The sequence below is a fragment of the Vanellus vanellus genome (assembly GCF_965231255.1).
Source record: "Vanellus vanellus genome assembly, chromosome: 2".
NCBI lineage: Eukaryota > Metazoa > Chordata > Aves > Charadriiformes > Charadriidae > Vanellus > Vanellus vanellus.
Genome location: NC_138906.1, coordinates 154,457,157 through 154,475,909, shown reverse-complemented (window position 1 = coordinate 154,475,909; position 18,753 = coordinate 154,457,157). Strand labels below are relative to the sequence as shown.

The following is an 18,753-nucleotide window of genomic DNA, read 5'->3' as shown; positions in this document are numbered from 1 at the left end:
CCCGTACTAAAGTAGCCCTGCTGTGACCATGAGAGCAGGTGGAGCTGCATTATGATGGAAGTTCGCAGGGTAACCTTGTTTTGTGTTTGTAGTAACTCTTCAGCGTTTGCTTTTGCAATATTGGCGTACTTTTGAACAGAGAATCATGTGTGTGGTAACAATATTTAGGCTCAGTATTACATTGCTTTACTTGGAAGTAGCAGGTTGATGGCTGTAGGGTGTTGTGAGACTTCAGTTGTTTTTCTTCATTTACAGGCTGGTTTCCCATTACTGTATGGCCTCATCTTGCAAACTTGTACTCTTGGGTAAGCTTATTCCTGGGATACACAAAAGCTTAATTTTGTATAAGGGAGCAGCATGCAGATTCTCCAGTTTTTAAATTGTCTACTGTTGGAAGTACCAGGAAAAGTGTAGTCCTAACGAGATTCTCAATTTCCATCAAATCTTGGAGATTTTTCTAGAACGTTTTTGTAGTGAAACTTCTAACTCTACTCAACTGTCTAAAACTGCACTTACCAAAGGCCTCCTCAGCATATTTCTGCACTTCTTACAGTTTTAGTAGGGATACCAGGCAAGGTATAAAACTGTAAAAGCAGAGATGATCTCGTGTATCACTCAGAGATGTAAGATCAGATAGGATCGGTAACACTTTACCAGATAAGCACGAAAGCTTATGTAATATAGAAATTGAACTAATATTCAAAAACAGAGTTACACCATGTGGTGGATTGTGTCTGACCACTAGTATCTAGATGATGGGTATATGGAAACTTTCTTCTGGGAAAATAACAACTGTGGGTTGGGAGATGGGGATCTTTTAGCAAGGCAAGTGTGCTGGCTGCTAGGCCAAATAAGTGGCTTTTATTAATCAAGTTTGCCTTCAGAGTAGTCCCAAGGAAGTATGTTGTTACTGGGAAGCTGCTTCATTCTTTGCAAATCTTTGCATGAGGATATTCTAGGAAGGAGAGTAAAAATAAAGGAAAATAATTCCTCATCTAACTCAATTCTTAAGCACCAATATATGACTTTTTTTTTCTTTTAAAAATCCTAACCTCTTGAATTTATGTATGCTTTCAGAAAACTATATCTGATACAGCTTTTGAAAAGCACAGTGTTGACAAACTGAATAAGGTTTTCTTGTACATTGCTCTTGCATGACAATACATCTGGAGCCTTAACAACATGCTAAAGCATTAATATGCACATTGCTCTTATTATTTCATTAAGGGGAATGATATTTCCTTTTTTATTAAACCACTGTATATGAATTCTTTTTACATGTATGCCCATTGCACACAGATTTTGCATATTCTGGAAAGTAGCAAAAGTTATGTAGGCTTCTTGAAACAACTAAAGGCTTCTATTCTTTTATCTTCATAGCTGCTAATGTGAAAAGCCTTAATACTAGTAGCAATTTGCCATTCTGTAGTTAATGAATATTGCTAGAGCTTTCAACAGAAGCCGTTATGGATAGCAATTGGTGAGGCATACCTGAATCTTTAGGCCATCAAACTCTCAGATGAGGGTTAGCGGCCATGTTAACACTCAAGATGATCTTCTAATGCCAGGTAATATTTTTTCCAGCTACTTAATTCTGTGAGTCTTTGAATATATATTTAGGTGCGTGTTTTAAAGTTTGTGTAGAACTTAAGCTAAACCTTAAGATATCCTTGTCAATTAACTTAAATGAAATATAAACATACATTGGCCAAAACATAAAAATGTCAAGAAAATGGTTAGAAGTTGTAAGCATTGTCTGCGTTTGCATTTGCACCAGTGTGGCTATAGCATAGACTTTGCTCTTCTGAGAATATGACTGATTTAGTCAAAGATTGTTACTGTAAGCTTCATTGCATCATCCTTGATTTGGTGATAATATAGTGCGCCTAATGGTTTGCGTTCTCATCTATGGTATGTAGAGGAGTTTTTATTAATTTTTTTTTTTAACATAGATAAACCCTTATGAGTCTGCCTTTTTTAAAAAAACACAACAAAATGCCCCAAAAACAACAAAACCCAAAGTCTATCATTATTGAGCTGTTTTTCAATAGTTACTCTACTCACATGTGTGGTATTTAAGATGCTTGTGCCTTGCTGTCTTATTACCAGTCATTTTTGTCCTAAGCGCATACGATATAATACCCCCCAGCTGTTGATAAGGAAGGCCTAGTTAGCTTCTTGTCTGAGAAGCTCTTGAGGATGATTTGTCTGGTCATAGTAACAAAACAATATTGTGTTTACTGAAAATCAGTTTTTGAGACTCATGTTGTAAATGTTCTTTTAAGCACTTTTTTTTTTTTTAAATTATATATTTTGACCCTCTTGTGAGGAAAACCATCCTTTTTTGTACTATTTGAATACCTCTTATTTAAAGTTGGTAATAGCAGTGAAGCCTACATTGAACTGGCTAAAAAGTCTGACATTTTCTCAGGTTGTGAAAACTGTGCTTTTTCTAGCTTTTCTCGTGGTTTCTTCCCCTCTCCTTTATCCTTTTTGAAGACTTGGCGAAAATGCCCAGGCTGTGTGTTCTGACAGTTTCTTGACATTGCAGAGCTGTAGAATGGTATTTTAGGATATAACGTACTTCAGGCTGTATTGTGGTTTATGTGTCCTCCAGAGGAGTTTGACTGGAATTTTAAGTTGAAGTTTAATCCCTTTGACTTTTCCTTGACCCGTTTCCCTAAAAATTTAGATCAGATTAAGCTGATCCTGAGAGTTAGTGTGTGAATTGAATACTACCTTGATGTGTTCGTGGATACCTAGAACCACGAAGACAGGAGTGTTTTGTATTAGTTGGGTGATATGTTTATACTTTCTATTAATCTTCAGGTACAATGAGTTGGATGAATATAATCCAGAGGGGAACTTCTGACATATAATCTGTGCTTGCATTCTGAAGAGAAAGCATTGATGTGTATTAACAAGTTGAACCTCCTTGGAATACAACACCGCCCATTTTTCAGCCTTAGTGAAGTTCTGATGCATCACACTGCGTTGGCTTTCTCACCCCTTCTTCCCTCAGCTGGCTACCTCTCTTTGGAACACTTCAGCAGGACAGTTAATAGCACTCTATCGAAAATGCCCCACGGTGTCTGACCTGCTGGATTTTATGGGTTAGCTTTGTCTGTTGCCAGAGTAACAGTGGTACAAATCAAAGTGGTAGAGTTGAATGAAGTGTGCCAATAATATTATCTATTTTCTGTGTTCTTTATGCCTCTTCTTACGTTGACACATTTCTATGTAAAACAAAATAAAAAAGATCTGTTGATTTTTCTTTTTTGTTGTTGTTGTTTTGCTAACCTAGGGTTCCTTCAGTTCTGGATCTGAGTGGTTTCTTCTAGCAAGGAAGAGATGTTTGTGGTTTTGGCTTTTTTTTTTTTTTTTTTTTTTTAATTGTAAACTCTTGTTCTTGCTGTTGATTTAATTCTTAAAACAGGTAAAGTACCCACGACATGGTGGTCTGAGGATTAAAATATCAGTGTGTCTTGTGAATGGATAGCAGGTATACTTGCTAACAGAGCACAAACTTTAAATGATTTGTAAGAGTGCATTGGTGCACTCAGCATCTAATAAGTGTCATGGTAAGTGTACTCTAGTGAGGCATTTAAAACTAGAACATCTGGTATCACTTCATACCGTGAAACTAGTGTGCTGACAAAAGGAGTTAATTTAAGTGTGGAGGTGGTTTAAATGTGTTGAGCAGTGTTACACTTCAGGACTTGAAGGGGAAAATATTATTTCAAAACAGCCTTTTTTTTTTTTCTGTGAGCAAGGAGAAATAATGTTTTGCCCTTTACACTACTGTCACTAACAGTTAAACTTCTTATTATTTTTTGTTCCTATTATGTGCATATCAAACTGGTCTCCTGCCTTGTAATTATGTATGCATAGCTGTTGAAAATGGTAAATTGTGCTCTTGTGATACCTATTTGGCTGTGTTAACGCTAAGGAAAAGAGTATTTCCACCAAATATCTTTCATTAATTTACTACATTTTAAGGATTAAAATGTTACCTCGGAAACAAATGAGAGAATAAGCAGTACCTTTGTGTCTGATTTAGGTGTTAAATTTGACTTGGGTGTCTATGAGTGGGGAGGTGACAATGGCTGGCTTTGTTGCTGAGACAAGGCATTATGTCATCTCGCACACTGAAACATTGCTAAATATTCTCTTTTGGTTTGCAGTTTATCATAACAAAATTAGGCCTTTGCAGCTGACATGCAGCATGGTATGGTTGAGGGAGGCATACAAGATTCAGCAGGCTACAGGCAGAAAAACAGCAGGTACAGGTACTGAAAGGCCCTTTGTGGTATGTATAAAATGAACATCTTTTATGGCCTATTATGTTTTAGGACTTTTTCTTCTACCTTGCAAATAAATCTTACAGACCTTGTGAGCGGCCTTGTAAGAGGAACAAGTCTTTTGTTTTTTTCTAGTCTTTGAAAGAAGATAATGTATTTTCAACTTACTGTTGCTGTAGTCTTTTTTGTGTTGTGTTTTTTTTATTACTCTTTCTTTGCCAGAGATATTTTTTGCGTACGATTACTTAGTGTGTTATTTTTCCATATTTACACGTATGCTCAAAGTACATTCTCAATGATGGTACAGTTTTGAGCATGCTGCTCTTTCATATTTTTTTTTGATCTTCAGGCAGCGTTAAGATTGTAGAGATGTGATACGTGCTTTAACAGCAATGCTTAGCAGTTACATTATGTTGCTGCATGTTAAATGGTATCATCTTAATGGAAAGTAAATACATTGTTAATGTAATTGGAAAATTTCATGCCTGTATAGTAAGAATCCTTGTTAGTATTTTGTAGGGTTATCCAATAGTCTAAAATTGAGAATGCAAAACAAAGACAATGTAACTGGTTTAACTTTTGATAATGTCTTTTGTAACATGCATACACAAGGTTATTTAGGAATAAGCATGGAAATATTCTTGAATGACTTGTATGTGGATGTATATTTAAGATAAGCATGTTATTCACTGTTTTTTTGGCTTAATCTAATTATAAAGTTAATAGGTTTCTTTACTCACTGGAGTTTGAAGATGCACCCGAATTTTGCTGTGTGCATACAATAACAGGCTAATTCTCTTTTATAAATATTTGGTCTTTTACTGGAAAAGAAGGGTTAGGATGTTGCTATGAGCATGTAAGGCTTGTCAGTCTCTGCTTTGTTCTGTTAAACATGTATCCTGCTTTGCAGTCTGTTTGCTGCACATCGTTCCCCTTCCGTGGAGCCCCCTGGCTGTGCAATATGCAATATCCCTACCTGTTCCCGTTCAGCAAGTGTCGTGCCCATTTGGTGTTAACGATCTTAGTTGGAGGTGTAAGTCTCTTCTTGTAAAATGTTTTTTTAATGGATATCTGAGGAAAATAAGCCATTTCATTGACAAAATTCTTCATTAACATAGGGTTGAGTTTTGAGCACTTAAGACTCAGTTATTGTTGTTATTTACTTTTGCATTATTATCAATGCAAAAAAAAAAACTGTTTTAAAGCTTTTTAAACTTTAGATGACATATTAGGGTATTTACTGCAGCTGTCCTATCACTTTTGGGGAACAATCTGAAAGCCATATTGCCTTATACAGAGTTGTTCTCGGTGATAAAATCAGAATGGTTGTTTTTCATCTCGCTGTCACAGTAGCTATTATTAGAAATGGAGCTCTTCTGGAGGTGGTTTTCAGATAGATGGTGATACAAAGGCAAGCCTTATCTTGGTTTGAAAGATGGGGAAGCCAAAGCTTACCAGCAATAACTGACTTTCGTGTTTTTTTTCCTCAATTTTATATTTTAAGTCAGCAGGAAAACTGAGATTCAGTGCAGTCTCTGTTCTCTGGATTGCACTACCTGTTACTAGGAGGGTCTGGCTCCATTGCAGCCCCTTAGCACGTAACCAATCCAGAAAGGATGAGTGCTTGAATGCGGAAAAAAATTGTTGGACAAAAGGTTATAAATTATTAAAATGACATTAAAGTCATGTCCAGTAGGGATTTTACTGGTTACTTGGAAGCATCTGTTGAATGCATATGGGAGTCACGATTTTAAGACACACCCTTAAACAGTGTATGTATTCCAGTTCTGTTGTGTAGGGTATGGCCTTTGAAAAAGATCTGTAGTCTCTGGTCAGCCCCCACTCCCTCCTCCGCATCTAGCTCTGTCTTATTTTACTAATTTTTGAAGGTCAAATAGATAAGGGCGCCTGTCTGGCAGTTTTTCTGCAGCTTCAAAATGATAAGTTTGGTACAATCTGATTTAAAAAATAGGCTGTTAAATAAAATTTGCTACTGCTGCCTTTGGCTGTCTTTAAATCTTTTTATGGGAAGCTGCTAGAAGTTGATGCCGAAGAGAAAACTTTTACTCGCAAATACACTACTAGCTCAGTAAGCACTGTGAGTATTTGAACGATGATTATTCACAAAGACGCGGAAGTATGTATTGACTGTATGTTGAAGTATAAGTGTAAGGTTCTGGTGTATCAAGCGGAAAATGTTGAAACTGTGCCTGCCTTTCCTACTTCTACATAATTTCCATATGTTGTGTTCCACAGAAGTATAGTCATCAGCTTTCATTCTTGAAATGATGGTTAGGTACTGAATTCATTAAAAATAATAAATATAAATTGTATTGGCAATTTACAAAAATTGCCTAAAGTACTGAATGTTTTCAAAAGATTGGAATTCGGTGAGATTTGTGAAATAGGAAAAATAATACACTAAGTAGTCCTGGGGAAATGTTCTGTCCCACTTGTAACTAAGAGAATTTTGGATGTTAATCTTATTACAGCCCTATCACTGCCTCCTAACAGTGTGCTAATAACATCTAATGCCCTGCTGCTCGCACGATTGAAATCCTGGGGCTGCCTTACAGAAATGTTTCTACAAGGAAGGGATTCTGCAGCGCCTGTGGCCCTGATGGTTTCCATGGGAATGAGCATGAATCCATGTACTGTGAAATGTGTTATGAAACTTTGTATTGCGGAGAAATACATTATACCAGTGTGTGAACAGGGCAATGGAGAATTTAAATACACAAATGTAGTGGTGCATTTTTACATGCGTTGGGGCAATATTTAAAGTGTGCTAATGGTTTGCGAACAACCGTGGAGATGCTGGTTACCCTGAACTGTTGTGCAGTCTGGAAAAAAAGCAAATGAAAATACGGCAGGACAAAAATCAGGAAGAAATCAGTCTGTTAGGTAAAACACACCTTGAGTAACATTCGATATTTTTCTATGTTTTAATAAACTTTGCTTTTCTCCACTGTTTAATGACTGTTTCCTTTGGCGCACTGCGGTTTGTGTTTAACTTCTTCCCTTTGCAAGAATAAGCAGCTTGCTTGGACCTCAGTAAATAAATGACTTAAACAGATGTTTCATGGTACCTGCAAGCCATTAGCTGATTAACGTAAATTCCTGATAAGAGTTGAGGAAAACCACAGCCTGTGAAAAACCAACAGACCTCTAACCAAAACCCAGTAATCTCCCTTTCTAATGTTGTATTTGTATAGAAACAGGCTTAGTGTCTGTACTGTTTCCATTCTTCAAGCTGAATTCCACCTACCTACTTATGTCAGTAGCAAAATCTTTTTCATTTTATATTTTAGATGAGATATTTACCAATGGTTTGTTGCAGGTTCTGTCTGGTTTTATATAAAATCAGTGATTTTTTTTTTTTTTAATAGGCTTTGTTTTTTTTTTAAATCTCTACAGCATTTGAAGTGTCCCAGTAGTAGAACGAGAAGCTAAGCCATATGTACAGCATCTGGGTGTGCTTCCAGTAAATACAGCATATGTGTCAGTCCCTTGGAAGCGTCCATAGGGAGCCTGGGCTTGCCCTGCGTGCACGACCAGCTTGGCTGGAAGGCGCAGGCAGGCTGCATCGCCATAGAGGAAGGCCCTGTTCTTGTCAGACTGGGTTTCCCTCTTGAAGGGAAATTCTAGAGCTCTTGAATCGCAGCGGTTTGGAAGTAGCTCTTCTCTAATAGAGAAATAACAAACCAACTGGAAGAGTGTATACTTATTTTATATGGGGCATTACCTGGTGGTGGTTAAAGCTTTGTATTCAGTTTGCGTTGAACGTGTTGCTGAGATACACATAATCTGTGTAGCAGTTCCAGAAAATGAAAAAGGAGCTGCATGTCTACATTTTCTAGACTGAGCTTCAGGGTGAGCAATGTCCAGCTTTTCCAGCAGTGTCCCAAAGACTGCATATAACTGGTTAGTGTTCAGGAAGGAGTGATAAAATGCTGCTTGACCTGTCACTGACTGAGTTGTGCTTTGAGTCAGCCGCTTACTGAGGTAAAGTGACAAGGTATATTCCATCTAGTGTAATGCTATGTGTGGATATTATCACCTTCTTTGTCCCGTTGGAAAAAAAAAAACAAAACAAAACGCCCAGGGAAGTGTAGTGTTAGATGGCTATAAGCACTTTATGAGGCAGGAGGTAATACAGAAAACCATCAAGATTCCTGTAATTACAGGGTGATGGGGTTCCTAAACCAAGTAAAAGTGACTGAAAATATTGATGTTAAGTCAATAATCTGTTATGATTTGAGTAGTTTTCTTCACCCTAACATACGTATTGTGGAGCTGCACTCCTTTTTGGAGGTTACTGATATTCCCTTTTGTACTTAAATGATCTGAAATCTTGAGGTTTGCAAACTAAGCAAGTGATATGGTACCAACTGATGTAATAAGTCACACAGGGAACAAAAAGCTTTGAATGCTTTTCATATGCTTCCTCATACTCAAAAGTATTCAAATAATACAGGACCATGTAACATCTCTTCCCCCCTCCAAAGAAAAAGCCCTACAGTTCAAGATGGAATATTTTCCATTCAGTTTAATGTGGATTTCAAAAATTATTTGGTACATGAGACAAAACCAACAGAATCCTGTGACTTATAATTTCTGTGTGAAAATATACGTAGTATCCCCTGCTTGAGGCCCACCTCGGATCAGTATGCGTTGTTCGTAATACTTGAGTTTAGGCTCAGCTCCAGGAAACTTCCACTCTCATGTCAAAAAGAGATTTTGATATTTGCACCTGATTGAGATGGTATGAAATGGCCTGCATCATTCTCTTATGCCTCCTATATAATTATTGCTTTTAAGCCCCAAATTTCTGGCCAAGTTCAGAAATAAGATTTTAACATCTGGTGTTTATTAGCTGATGAGTGACATAAAATGTAAGCTTACTATTCCAAGAAGTGTTTTTTCAAAGGCTTTGTAAATGTTGGTGTTAGGGCTCTAGCCAGTCAAGTTAAAGGTAAAACATTGTGGGGCGTTTGAGGCCTTCTGTCCAAAGGATGAGTATTATACTTGCTAGACAGAATAGTGAGGGCTAAGACTCGTTATTTCTGAACTTGCTGTTCAGAAACAACATTTTTTAAAGTTCTCTTGGTTTTTAGGTCTACTCAGTCTTGTCCTTTTGGCCTTAGATTTTGTACAGTATGTTCAGATTAAGTATTTTACTGATCACCTGTGAGGGAATTAAAATACCTTTTTTTTTTTTTTTTTTGGCCACCAATCATAGTTAGGATTGAAGATACCTGTCAAAACAATTACTTTAACATGTTGAAGGTCTTAATGGAAAACAGTAATTTTTTTTTACTTCTCCTAAGATAAAATTGGTCTAAGTTCTAAGAGCTTTTATTCCAAAGTTAAGCGTGAGGTAGAAAAGAATAAATGTTTAGACTTCAATCATGTCAGGAATGGTCAAAAAATCAGCACTGTTGAGTAAGAGAATCTAGAAAAAAATAAAAAAATCTCTGCAGATGATCTAGAATATGCATTTAAGTGAATTCAGGGTTTGATTGTCAGTAGAGATTGTCATATTTCTCAAGATTAGTATAACATGGAAAAGTCAGTTTCACCTCTAATCTTCAGTTCACCTCATGGCATGACTTTATGTGGTGGCAGTCTTGTGTCATGAAGCTTCATATCCGACACCTAAAAGACAAGGGTATCAACCAGTTGATTTTCGCTTTCAATGCGGTATCTGTCAGTGCTTTCTAGAACGTTTCTGTGGACTATACTGATTAAGTTGGAATTTATGTGAGTATGTAAACATCTGTCTCCTTAATCATCCAGAAGAGAGCGTTATGTGTATTAGACATATGTTTTCTTACTCTTAACCGTTGCAGTGGTATCTTTAATTTACTTCAGAGTTCCTTTTCTCCTGGCAGGAAAGTTGAGAGACACTGTTACTGTCTTATCAAGTAGTGCTATGGCCAGGAGACAAATCAGCTTAAGGCAACTTTTTGCTTGGTCAGCTTCCAGAACTTGTCTTTTGTAAGTGTAGGATAAGCATTTATTTGCAGTGTATGTATAACAAAAAAAACCAAAACCAAAATCAAAACAAACAAACCCAAAATAAAAACCCCAATCCCCAAAACCTAAACAGAAAGAAGCACCCCCCCAAAAAAACCCCCATGCCGAACCCCACCAAAAAATCCCCCACACCAACAAAAACCCAAAAATCCCTAGGCCCCCCCTCAATCCTCACCCCACCTCATCTGGAACTATTAAAAAAATGTTAACATTGCCCATGTTTCACTGTATCTTGCTCTAGTTTTCTCTGTTTTTTTTTTTTTCCAAGTCTTTGTTTAAAAACAAAACCATTCCATGCTTACCTGAGGATTGCCGAACAGTTTAATTAAATTCCATTTTTGTGTAGATAACTGGTTATGTTTCATCACAATGCAGCTTTTAGATTAGCTTTTCGTGTAGTGTGACCTGGGGAAGCAGGCAGGGCACTAAATTAGTATAAAATTTGATGTGTAAAGTTTGGTATGTTTTTCTTTTTGGATAGTATTAAATAAATTAACTAACTCTCCTTTATTCCAGAGGTGCCATATATACATTTTATGTATATCAGGTAGATGTCTTGATTCTAGGCATCCTTGAATTTAGCATAATTCAAACTCAATTGCATGAGTAGTTAGCAATCGTGGTTGAGATCTATCCATTTGTAAAACTACATTAACAGTTCTCTCTTGAACTTTGTCTGTGCTAGGAGTTTAAGTAAAATTGCTCATGCTGTAATGCTTAAATGAAAAAGTTCATGGTTTGAGTTTTAAGAATTCATATGGAGAAGGCTCCATATGTGACACGGATATATTCAAAATATATCAGACACTATTAGCAGTAATAGCTTTCAAGACTCTCGCCAAGCCTAATACCGATCAGTTTCACTCGTGTTAAAGATCGAGAGGATGTGGTGTCGTGGCATCTTCCGCATTTGATGCCCATGTCGGTTATGGTTGGTTTGAAAACAGCTACATAACACAGTGTTATTTACACTCTCTCCCCATCCTCTCCCCAGATGCTGGCAACTGGTGCTAGTGGTTGTGCCGACAAAGCTTTCTTTGGTGGGGAAAAAATGTTAAGCATTCAAAAAGATTTAAATACTTGATTTAAGACTGTAAATCAGCTTGTGACATCATGTATCCAGTGGACCAACAGAAGCTCTCTCTTGTTTGATACTGCGTCCGTAAGACACAGCACAGGTACTGGAAATCTGGTTTCAGTGTGGTGGCTTTCAGCTCTCTGGAACATGTTCATAAGTGAGTCTTCAGTGCTTTGATTTGCTGTTGTCACTCTAGAGAAATACAGAAATGTGCATCTTGGCATATTTGTGTCCTTACAGTGGAATATTCCCAGGACCCCCCAAAGGCTTACGATACTTCAGCTGATGGTACGTGTTATAGGTATGTCTGTAATGAGATACAAACTTCTGAAATTAACAGCTGTGTTGTCAGGATGTAGCCAAAATTAAAATTTGGCTTTATACTCCTACAACTAAATTCTGTATCTTTGAAGTTTTTAATAGTTTCAGAATGGTTCTTTTTTGTAGTATGACTTCATTCTTAATGTTTGAGCAGTGCTTTGAAGACTTAAAGATTAGAAACGCTGCTGAACTGCAAGCTTTATTTTTGTCTTGTTTTTTGTTAATTGAGGATTAATGGCCATTAAAGTCTGACAAATGGCTACTCCAAGTGATTAAATTGCTTTGGTATTTTGAACACTAAATTTGGAAGGCCGAGGGACTCTTGAGTTTTATTTAGTAGTTATCCTTTTATAAAGAGTCTTTGGGTACCTAAATATTTCTTACATACTAAATCAAGCTGTATATGATCGTTGACTTGTGTGTTCAGAGGTATTAGAATTTAGAAATCTGTGTGTGTGTTTTGGTGTGGTGTTTTTTTTTTTTTTTTTTAACAGCAAGTCAAATTACTTGATGGGTTTTCTACTTGAGTACATAGACTCTCCTGGTTGGCCAGCTGCATTACTTAAATAACAATAACAGTTGAAGTGTGGTTTCGTTACTGTTAATTTCACGTAGGAATGATGTAGCAGTGAAGGGTCTAAGGGTATTTAAAAACAATGACAGTTTGTACAAAGAGGCAGTATCTCTTATTAGATTAATAGGTAGATGGGGATTGACAATTAGTGTTTGGAAAGTGAATCAGCATTGGATGAAAGATGGGATATTCAGGTGTTCATTTAGATTTCGCCGGGATTTTTTTTTCCTGTGTCATTTGGAAAAAATGATTTGTATTTCTTAATGTGCTGTTACTTGCATTATTTATGTTAACACTACTTATGTTTATTTTCAGACCAATAAAACTATTCTGATTCTGTTCTGATGCTTCATAAACATAACATCTTTTTTGGGAAATGTCTAGATACAAGTTAGTGTTCAATTTTTGGGGGAGTGTGTGGGTATTATTCAATACAAAGTATTGTTTTATTCAGTCAAATCAGAAAATGTCATGGCATTGTTGTTTGTGTAGTGATCAGCTCTTCCTGCTGTATGTAGACTAGCAAACAGATGGAAACGATATTTTAAATGTTTGAAACTGGTCTTGTTATCTCTAGAAAAGTAGTTCTACTTTACACTTGAAGGTCTGTTTTTAGTACTGAAACACAAGGTCCAGTGCATGTTTTCCTCTTGGTCATATGGGAGTATTTTGATGGCAAGTTTTTCAATCCAAGTTTAGGATCCTGCTATACTAAAGACTTATGTCTTATGCAGTAAGTAAAACTCTCCAGAACAAAGAACAAAAGGAAAACAAGAATCATGTGTCATTGGATGCATTTCTCAGACTTGTTCATTTATGTTTTACAAATGATTCAGTAGCTAATGTATTTTCCAGTGCAGTCATAAACCTGAAGTTCTGCAGCTTGCTAACGGGTGTGAAACTGAGAGTAGTGAGTTCATGACCTTCTCTGCTACCTTTCTCAGGCTCCGTTAGAAAACAAGACTGCAGGTAGGCCTAAACTGGGCTCTCTGCCTCCCAGGATAATATCTGCTGTGGTCTTCAGGATGGAGATTGAAAACTGCAGGCTTAACTAATGTATGTTATTACTTCATTGGGTGTTTGGTTAGCATTTAAGAGTTTTGAACTCCCTAGTTTTATCTCCCTGAAAAATCATTGGTACTCAATGACAGCCCATGCTCTTCTCATTTGTGGCTGTTTTCTGTGAGCAGTTGTCGTCAGAAATGCTGCGATTAAAATTGGCATCGTATCTCAAATGCTCCTGGAACAGAGTCAATAGGCAACCAGGATTCACAGTAACAGGGACAGTCAATGTGTATAGAAAACTTAAGAGCAAATGAGGAGAAAAATACTGGAAAAAGGTGAAGCTTACAAGACAGTGAAGATGTTGAGAATAGTTGCTCAATAAGCAGGGAGCGTGCTGTGCTGTAATCTGTCCAGTTAGTTATGGATTCTTTGATTGTAGAAAACAGTGCTTATGGCAAATGCTTGATAAAACTTAACTTCACACTAGATGCAAGCTGAATATTATTTATATGCTGGCTGGCATCCATCCTCTACGTCTAGGTGATCTCGAACTGGTGTTTGCTGTACTGCTTTCAGCGTTGTTAAATTCTACTTCACTGCCCTCTAATCATAATTTCCTTACTGTTTTCCTGTGAAATGAGTTTTATATAGCCAAAGTATCTCATTGCCTCTCTGCTCTGTAGGCTTCTTTTTAACAAATTGGATAAAAAGGTATGGCCTCAAGGGACTCGAGGGACATGTGAATGTGTATTGGGGTGAAACAGTGACTTGAGAGGCTTCAGTGCGAGTGTACCTGGATGCAAGAGAAAGCAGAAATGGTATTGTGCATAAACAAAGAATCAGTGTGTGTTAGTCCTGTTCCATACTTGTATCCAACTTAGTTGGAAAAAGGTATTTATTTTCCATTGGCCTTCCACCTCACGAGCAGGCTATATATGAAGCTCTTGTTTTCCCATTTTACCCCAAGTAGCCAATGTGTTTATAAAGAATTTATTTTCTAGTCACATTTTTCTTCCATTTAACCTATATTGTGGCACTTTAATTTGTTTAGTGGTATTTTTAAAACTGTGACATAAAGTTCTGCTAAACAGCCAAGGGAAAAGCTAGGGACAAATAGATGTTCTTGATGTGTAAATATGGGCTTAACTTCTTGTTTTTTTTTCCCCCTGTAGAATGTTCACTAAATACCAGTATTTGTACAAAATCCATTCTCGGGGTGGTTGAGCTGAAATCCATTACATGAGTCTGTTTGCCAGCAGACATTAAAGTACTATTGCTTTAATGACAACATATTCATCAGACATTTTCTGGTGCATTTTGCTTGGATGGATTAGGATTTAGTGAAATAAAACCCGCTTGTGCTGGACAAAGTATAAGTTCTTTCAAGTCTGTGATTGTGGTTAGTGTCTTATCTTGTTCTGGTTCTTGTTGTTAAGCATAAAATTTTACTTAAGTGTAAAGTGTTTCTGGCAAATGGTTGGATATTTTGAGTGGTTTTGTTCATACTGTTCCAATTTACAGTATTGTCTCCTGGGAATTATTCATTGTGGAGTTCAGATTTAGGGAAGGAAGTGAGAATTCCATTATTAAAAATATGCTGAGTAATTTGTGCTCCTTTTTTTCTTTCTTCTGTCATTCATTATTCTTAAATATCCTGTGACACATAGTTTACAAAATATAAATTACATTATCATCTCAAATAAAACTGCAATGAGATGTAATTTTGAAGGTTAATTTGATGCATTTTGTGGCTTTTAAAGGTTTCCTACCAGTTTCTGCATAGTTACTTTCAAGGTGTTTTGATAGTTTCTTGTGCAATGTTTCCCTCAGGAGGGAGCTTCTTGCCCCTACAAGATAGCTTTTAACAGTTACAGCAACAAGGTAAAGTAAAAAAGATCAATATTTCATTTTAGAAGGATGTTGCAGAAAATTGGTTTAGAACTGCATTTTGACTGTTAATTTAATGATCTTTTTTAATTCTTCTGTAATACTAGGATGGCTTCCAGTTCTTCAACCTGTATTAAGATTGCTGGTGTATAAGCCAGTAGCTCACTTGGTTTGCAGGTCTAATTTGTGCAACACTTCAACAATTGAAAAATTCCAAATATATAGTTTGAGGACAAAAAAAACCCCATTGCATAATATGATTTTCTTGTCTTTGTGTTCTAGGTTGTGTTAAAGATCATTAAACATTACCAAGAAGAAGGACAGGGGAATGAAGTGGTCCAAGGAGTGCTGCTGGGTCTTGTGGTGGATGACAGACTTGAAATCACAAACTGCTTCCCTTTCCCTCAGCATACAGAAGATGATGCAGACTTCGATGAAGGTAATGGTTACAGTTTTGTAAAACTTTAGGGTTAAAAACAAAACAAACATGTGCACAAAAAAGGATTTTTATTTATTTTTCCACAGTGACCAGAAGCTTGTATGTGATCAGAGAGTCTTTTTATTTGACTTGAGGTTGTTGATGGGTTCCTCACAATGCCATTCTGCATATCTAACTGAAATCTTGTCTATGTAAGGAAAGTTATAGGGATAAATACTGTATTATATGGACAGACTTATTTTAGAGTAAGACTGTCCACACAGGAATTTACATAAGTTTCCAGTCTGTAATTCATACAGACTTTAAAGCTTGTTATGAAGATGGCTAAATGTGTATTATACATATGTGCATGTATATATACATACATGTAGTCAGGCATATAGATTGCCTCTCTGTAGATTTATTTGTATGTGTTAAGTACTCAATGAAAGCCTGGCGAGCAGAGCTTTGTAACGTTAAGAGGCACTGGTTAACTTGAAATCTGGGTGATATTTTTGCTTCTCCAAGTGAGCTAGAAGTAGCATCAGTGGTTTCTATCTGTCTTGGCGTTTCCTTGCTGGTCCTAGTAATGTTTTGTTATTGCCACTGTAAGTCAGTATAATTGGCTTGATATAGAATGGTATAAAACTTATACAGTCAACCCGAAAGGCTTAGAATTCTAATCCTGGTGATATATATGTGTGTGTGTTTAATGATACTAGTAGAAACGCTTCTTTGTTAGGGCTTAAAGAGAGACAGTTTAACTTCAAGAGTAACTAAAGGTGCAATGTAGTCAAAGTAGTTGTGTTTGGAAGCTTGAGTCTATCAAATTTTGATAATTCAGTATAAGCAAGATTACTTAAAGTATAAACTGCTTTTTCTTGCTTATAATGAGGTTAGTTACTATTAAATTAATATTTTATCTTATTATAAGAGAATCCTTGACTCTGCCTTTGAAACAGAGGTCATTTTAAGAATTCTTTGCAAGCTGGTAAGGTTCTTGGCTGTTTATTACTTCTGTTGTGGGATTATACAATTTGCTATATGGAAAAACAGAAGTGCAAAACACAAGGGAATCTTAATTGTCCTGTTTTAATATGATGCTTGAGTCAGGACTATATTTTATTAAAGCCTAAAAGATGTTTTAAAGGTTCCTTCTCTTCTGGAGCTCTTCAAAGGATTGGAGTAATCAAATTTTTAATTGGAGCTCATACTTCATTTTCTTTTCCTGTAGAAAATAGTCAAATTGTTTCCGTGTAGCTGATAGGCAAGCAAAGAGTCAAATGAGTGTCATAGTTTCCGAGATGGATTCATCTCACTGTAGATGACTACCATGCTGAAGCTGTAAGCCTGTGATCTTGTATGCAAGGTTAAACTGTTTCTGCTTGGAAGAAACTTTATTCCAAGAAAGTGACTCTTGTTACCAGTCTTTCTTTTTCCCTTTTTAGCAAGTAGGCAATAATCCTGGCATTAAGTAAGGTGCAAAAGGTAGTGCTTGTGGATCTTCCCTCGGCTTGTTGACCTTCTGTTCATGTGCTCCAGGCACAGAAAGAACAAACTCTAGCCAGAGTGGAAAGTGAACCTATCACAGTGACACTAGCGCATGCCTCTAGCAGTGACAGGGAATTTGGAGTTTGCCTGTGCTGAATCATAGAATCATTTAGGTTGGAAAAGACTTTTAAGATGATCGAGTCCAACTGTAAACCTAACACTGCCAAGTCCACCCCTAAACTGTGTCCCTCAGAGCCACATATACACATCTCCAGGGATGGTGACTCCACCATTTCCCTAGGCAGCCTGTACCAGTGCTTGACAACCCTTTCAATGAAGAAATTTTTCCTAATATCCAATCTAAACCTCCCCAGGTGCAACCTGAGGCGGTCTCCTTTTGTCCTATCGCTTGTTACTTGGGAGAAGAGACTGACGCCCCCCCCCGCCTGTGCAAGCATCTGGCCAGATTTTCAGATGATTCTTCTTTCTTTAAGATACAGATACTCCAGCAGAAAAATCTCTTGTTATATGCCAGAACCTTAAAATTCAGGGTGCTAAAACCCAAGCCAAACAAGGCACCTCCCTCCCCTTAAGAGTTGTATGTTACATTAGTATCACAGGTGGCTTTATGTATTTGCACAAATTCAGGCCCAGAGATATGGAAGAAAAGAATAAGGGTCATGGCACTTCAGTGCCTCCATCACCCAGAATGGGTGTTCTCTTTGGTCAGAATAACATTGTATTGTCTCTTCTTCTTGCTTAGTGTGTGCGTGTGTATATATAATTGTTTTCCCCCTCCTTGTCTAAGATTCTGGCATAGGAACAATCCTACTGAGATTCCAAGTTTCTGGGCCTGCAGAAAGCATGTCTTCGCGGACTTTGATCATACTTGACCTTATGTTACTGCAGGGACTGTTGCACTGGCTGAAGGGCCACACTATCCCAGGTACCCTTCTCCTGAGGGGACGAAACGGGGACCAACCGTGGTGCAGTTATCTGTTGGCAAACTCCTAATCTGCTGTGCTGAGAATTGAATGAATGCACCCCCAAAAAATAATTTCTTCTGTATCATTTTGCCGGAGCTCGAGGAACAGGTCATTTGAAAAATACTCATTTGCCTTGTGGTCTTGAGGTGATCGTTAAGAGAATCGAGCTTATGTACAGGAGCGTGATATTTGAACAAAAAAACTGTTGGATAATTGGCAAAAGACATTTAAGCTGATGTTTTCCTTTTTTAAACTGAGCAAATCTAACATAAAACACGTTTTTGAGGGTGCTAAGAAAATATCCTTAATTTGAACTCGAAATAGGTATGCATAACATTTAAGGATTGGTTTGATAAAGATGTATTTCTGACTTGTTAGCAGCAACCATTTCTTCAGATACGCTTTTGTTATGGTGCCATTTTGTCTCTTGCTGCTGATGCCTGAGATAATAGTAGGTTTTGACTATTTGCTGGAGCAGAATTCTTTCAAAAATGAAATTTTTGATTTTGAAAAAAACATACCCAAACTTGATCTTTTAGTGCAGGAACATTTTTTTAGTGCAGTTTGAATTAGATTATTTCTAGAAACTACAGAAAACATGAGAGGTTTTTTTAGCTTCAAGTAATTCTTATTATAAATCTGGGAGGACTGTC

At 37.0% G+C, this 18,753-nt stretch overlaps 1 protein-coding gene across 1 annotated transcript in view; it reads left to right on the top strand.

Moving 5' to 3' along the window:
* The window catches only part of EIF3H (eukaryotic translation initiation factor 3 subunit H), a 90,692-nt gene that overhangs the window by 7,420 nt on the left and 64,519 nt on the right, over positions 1-18,753 (top strand). Inside the window, exon 2 of the mRNA XM_082499602.1 lies at positions 15,488-15,644. Coding sequence (XP_082355728.1) covers positions 15,488-15,644 — 157 coding nt within the window. The remainder of the gene's footprint in view (positions 1-15,487; positions 15,645-18,753) is intronic.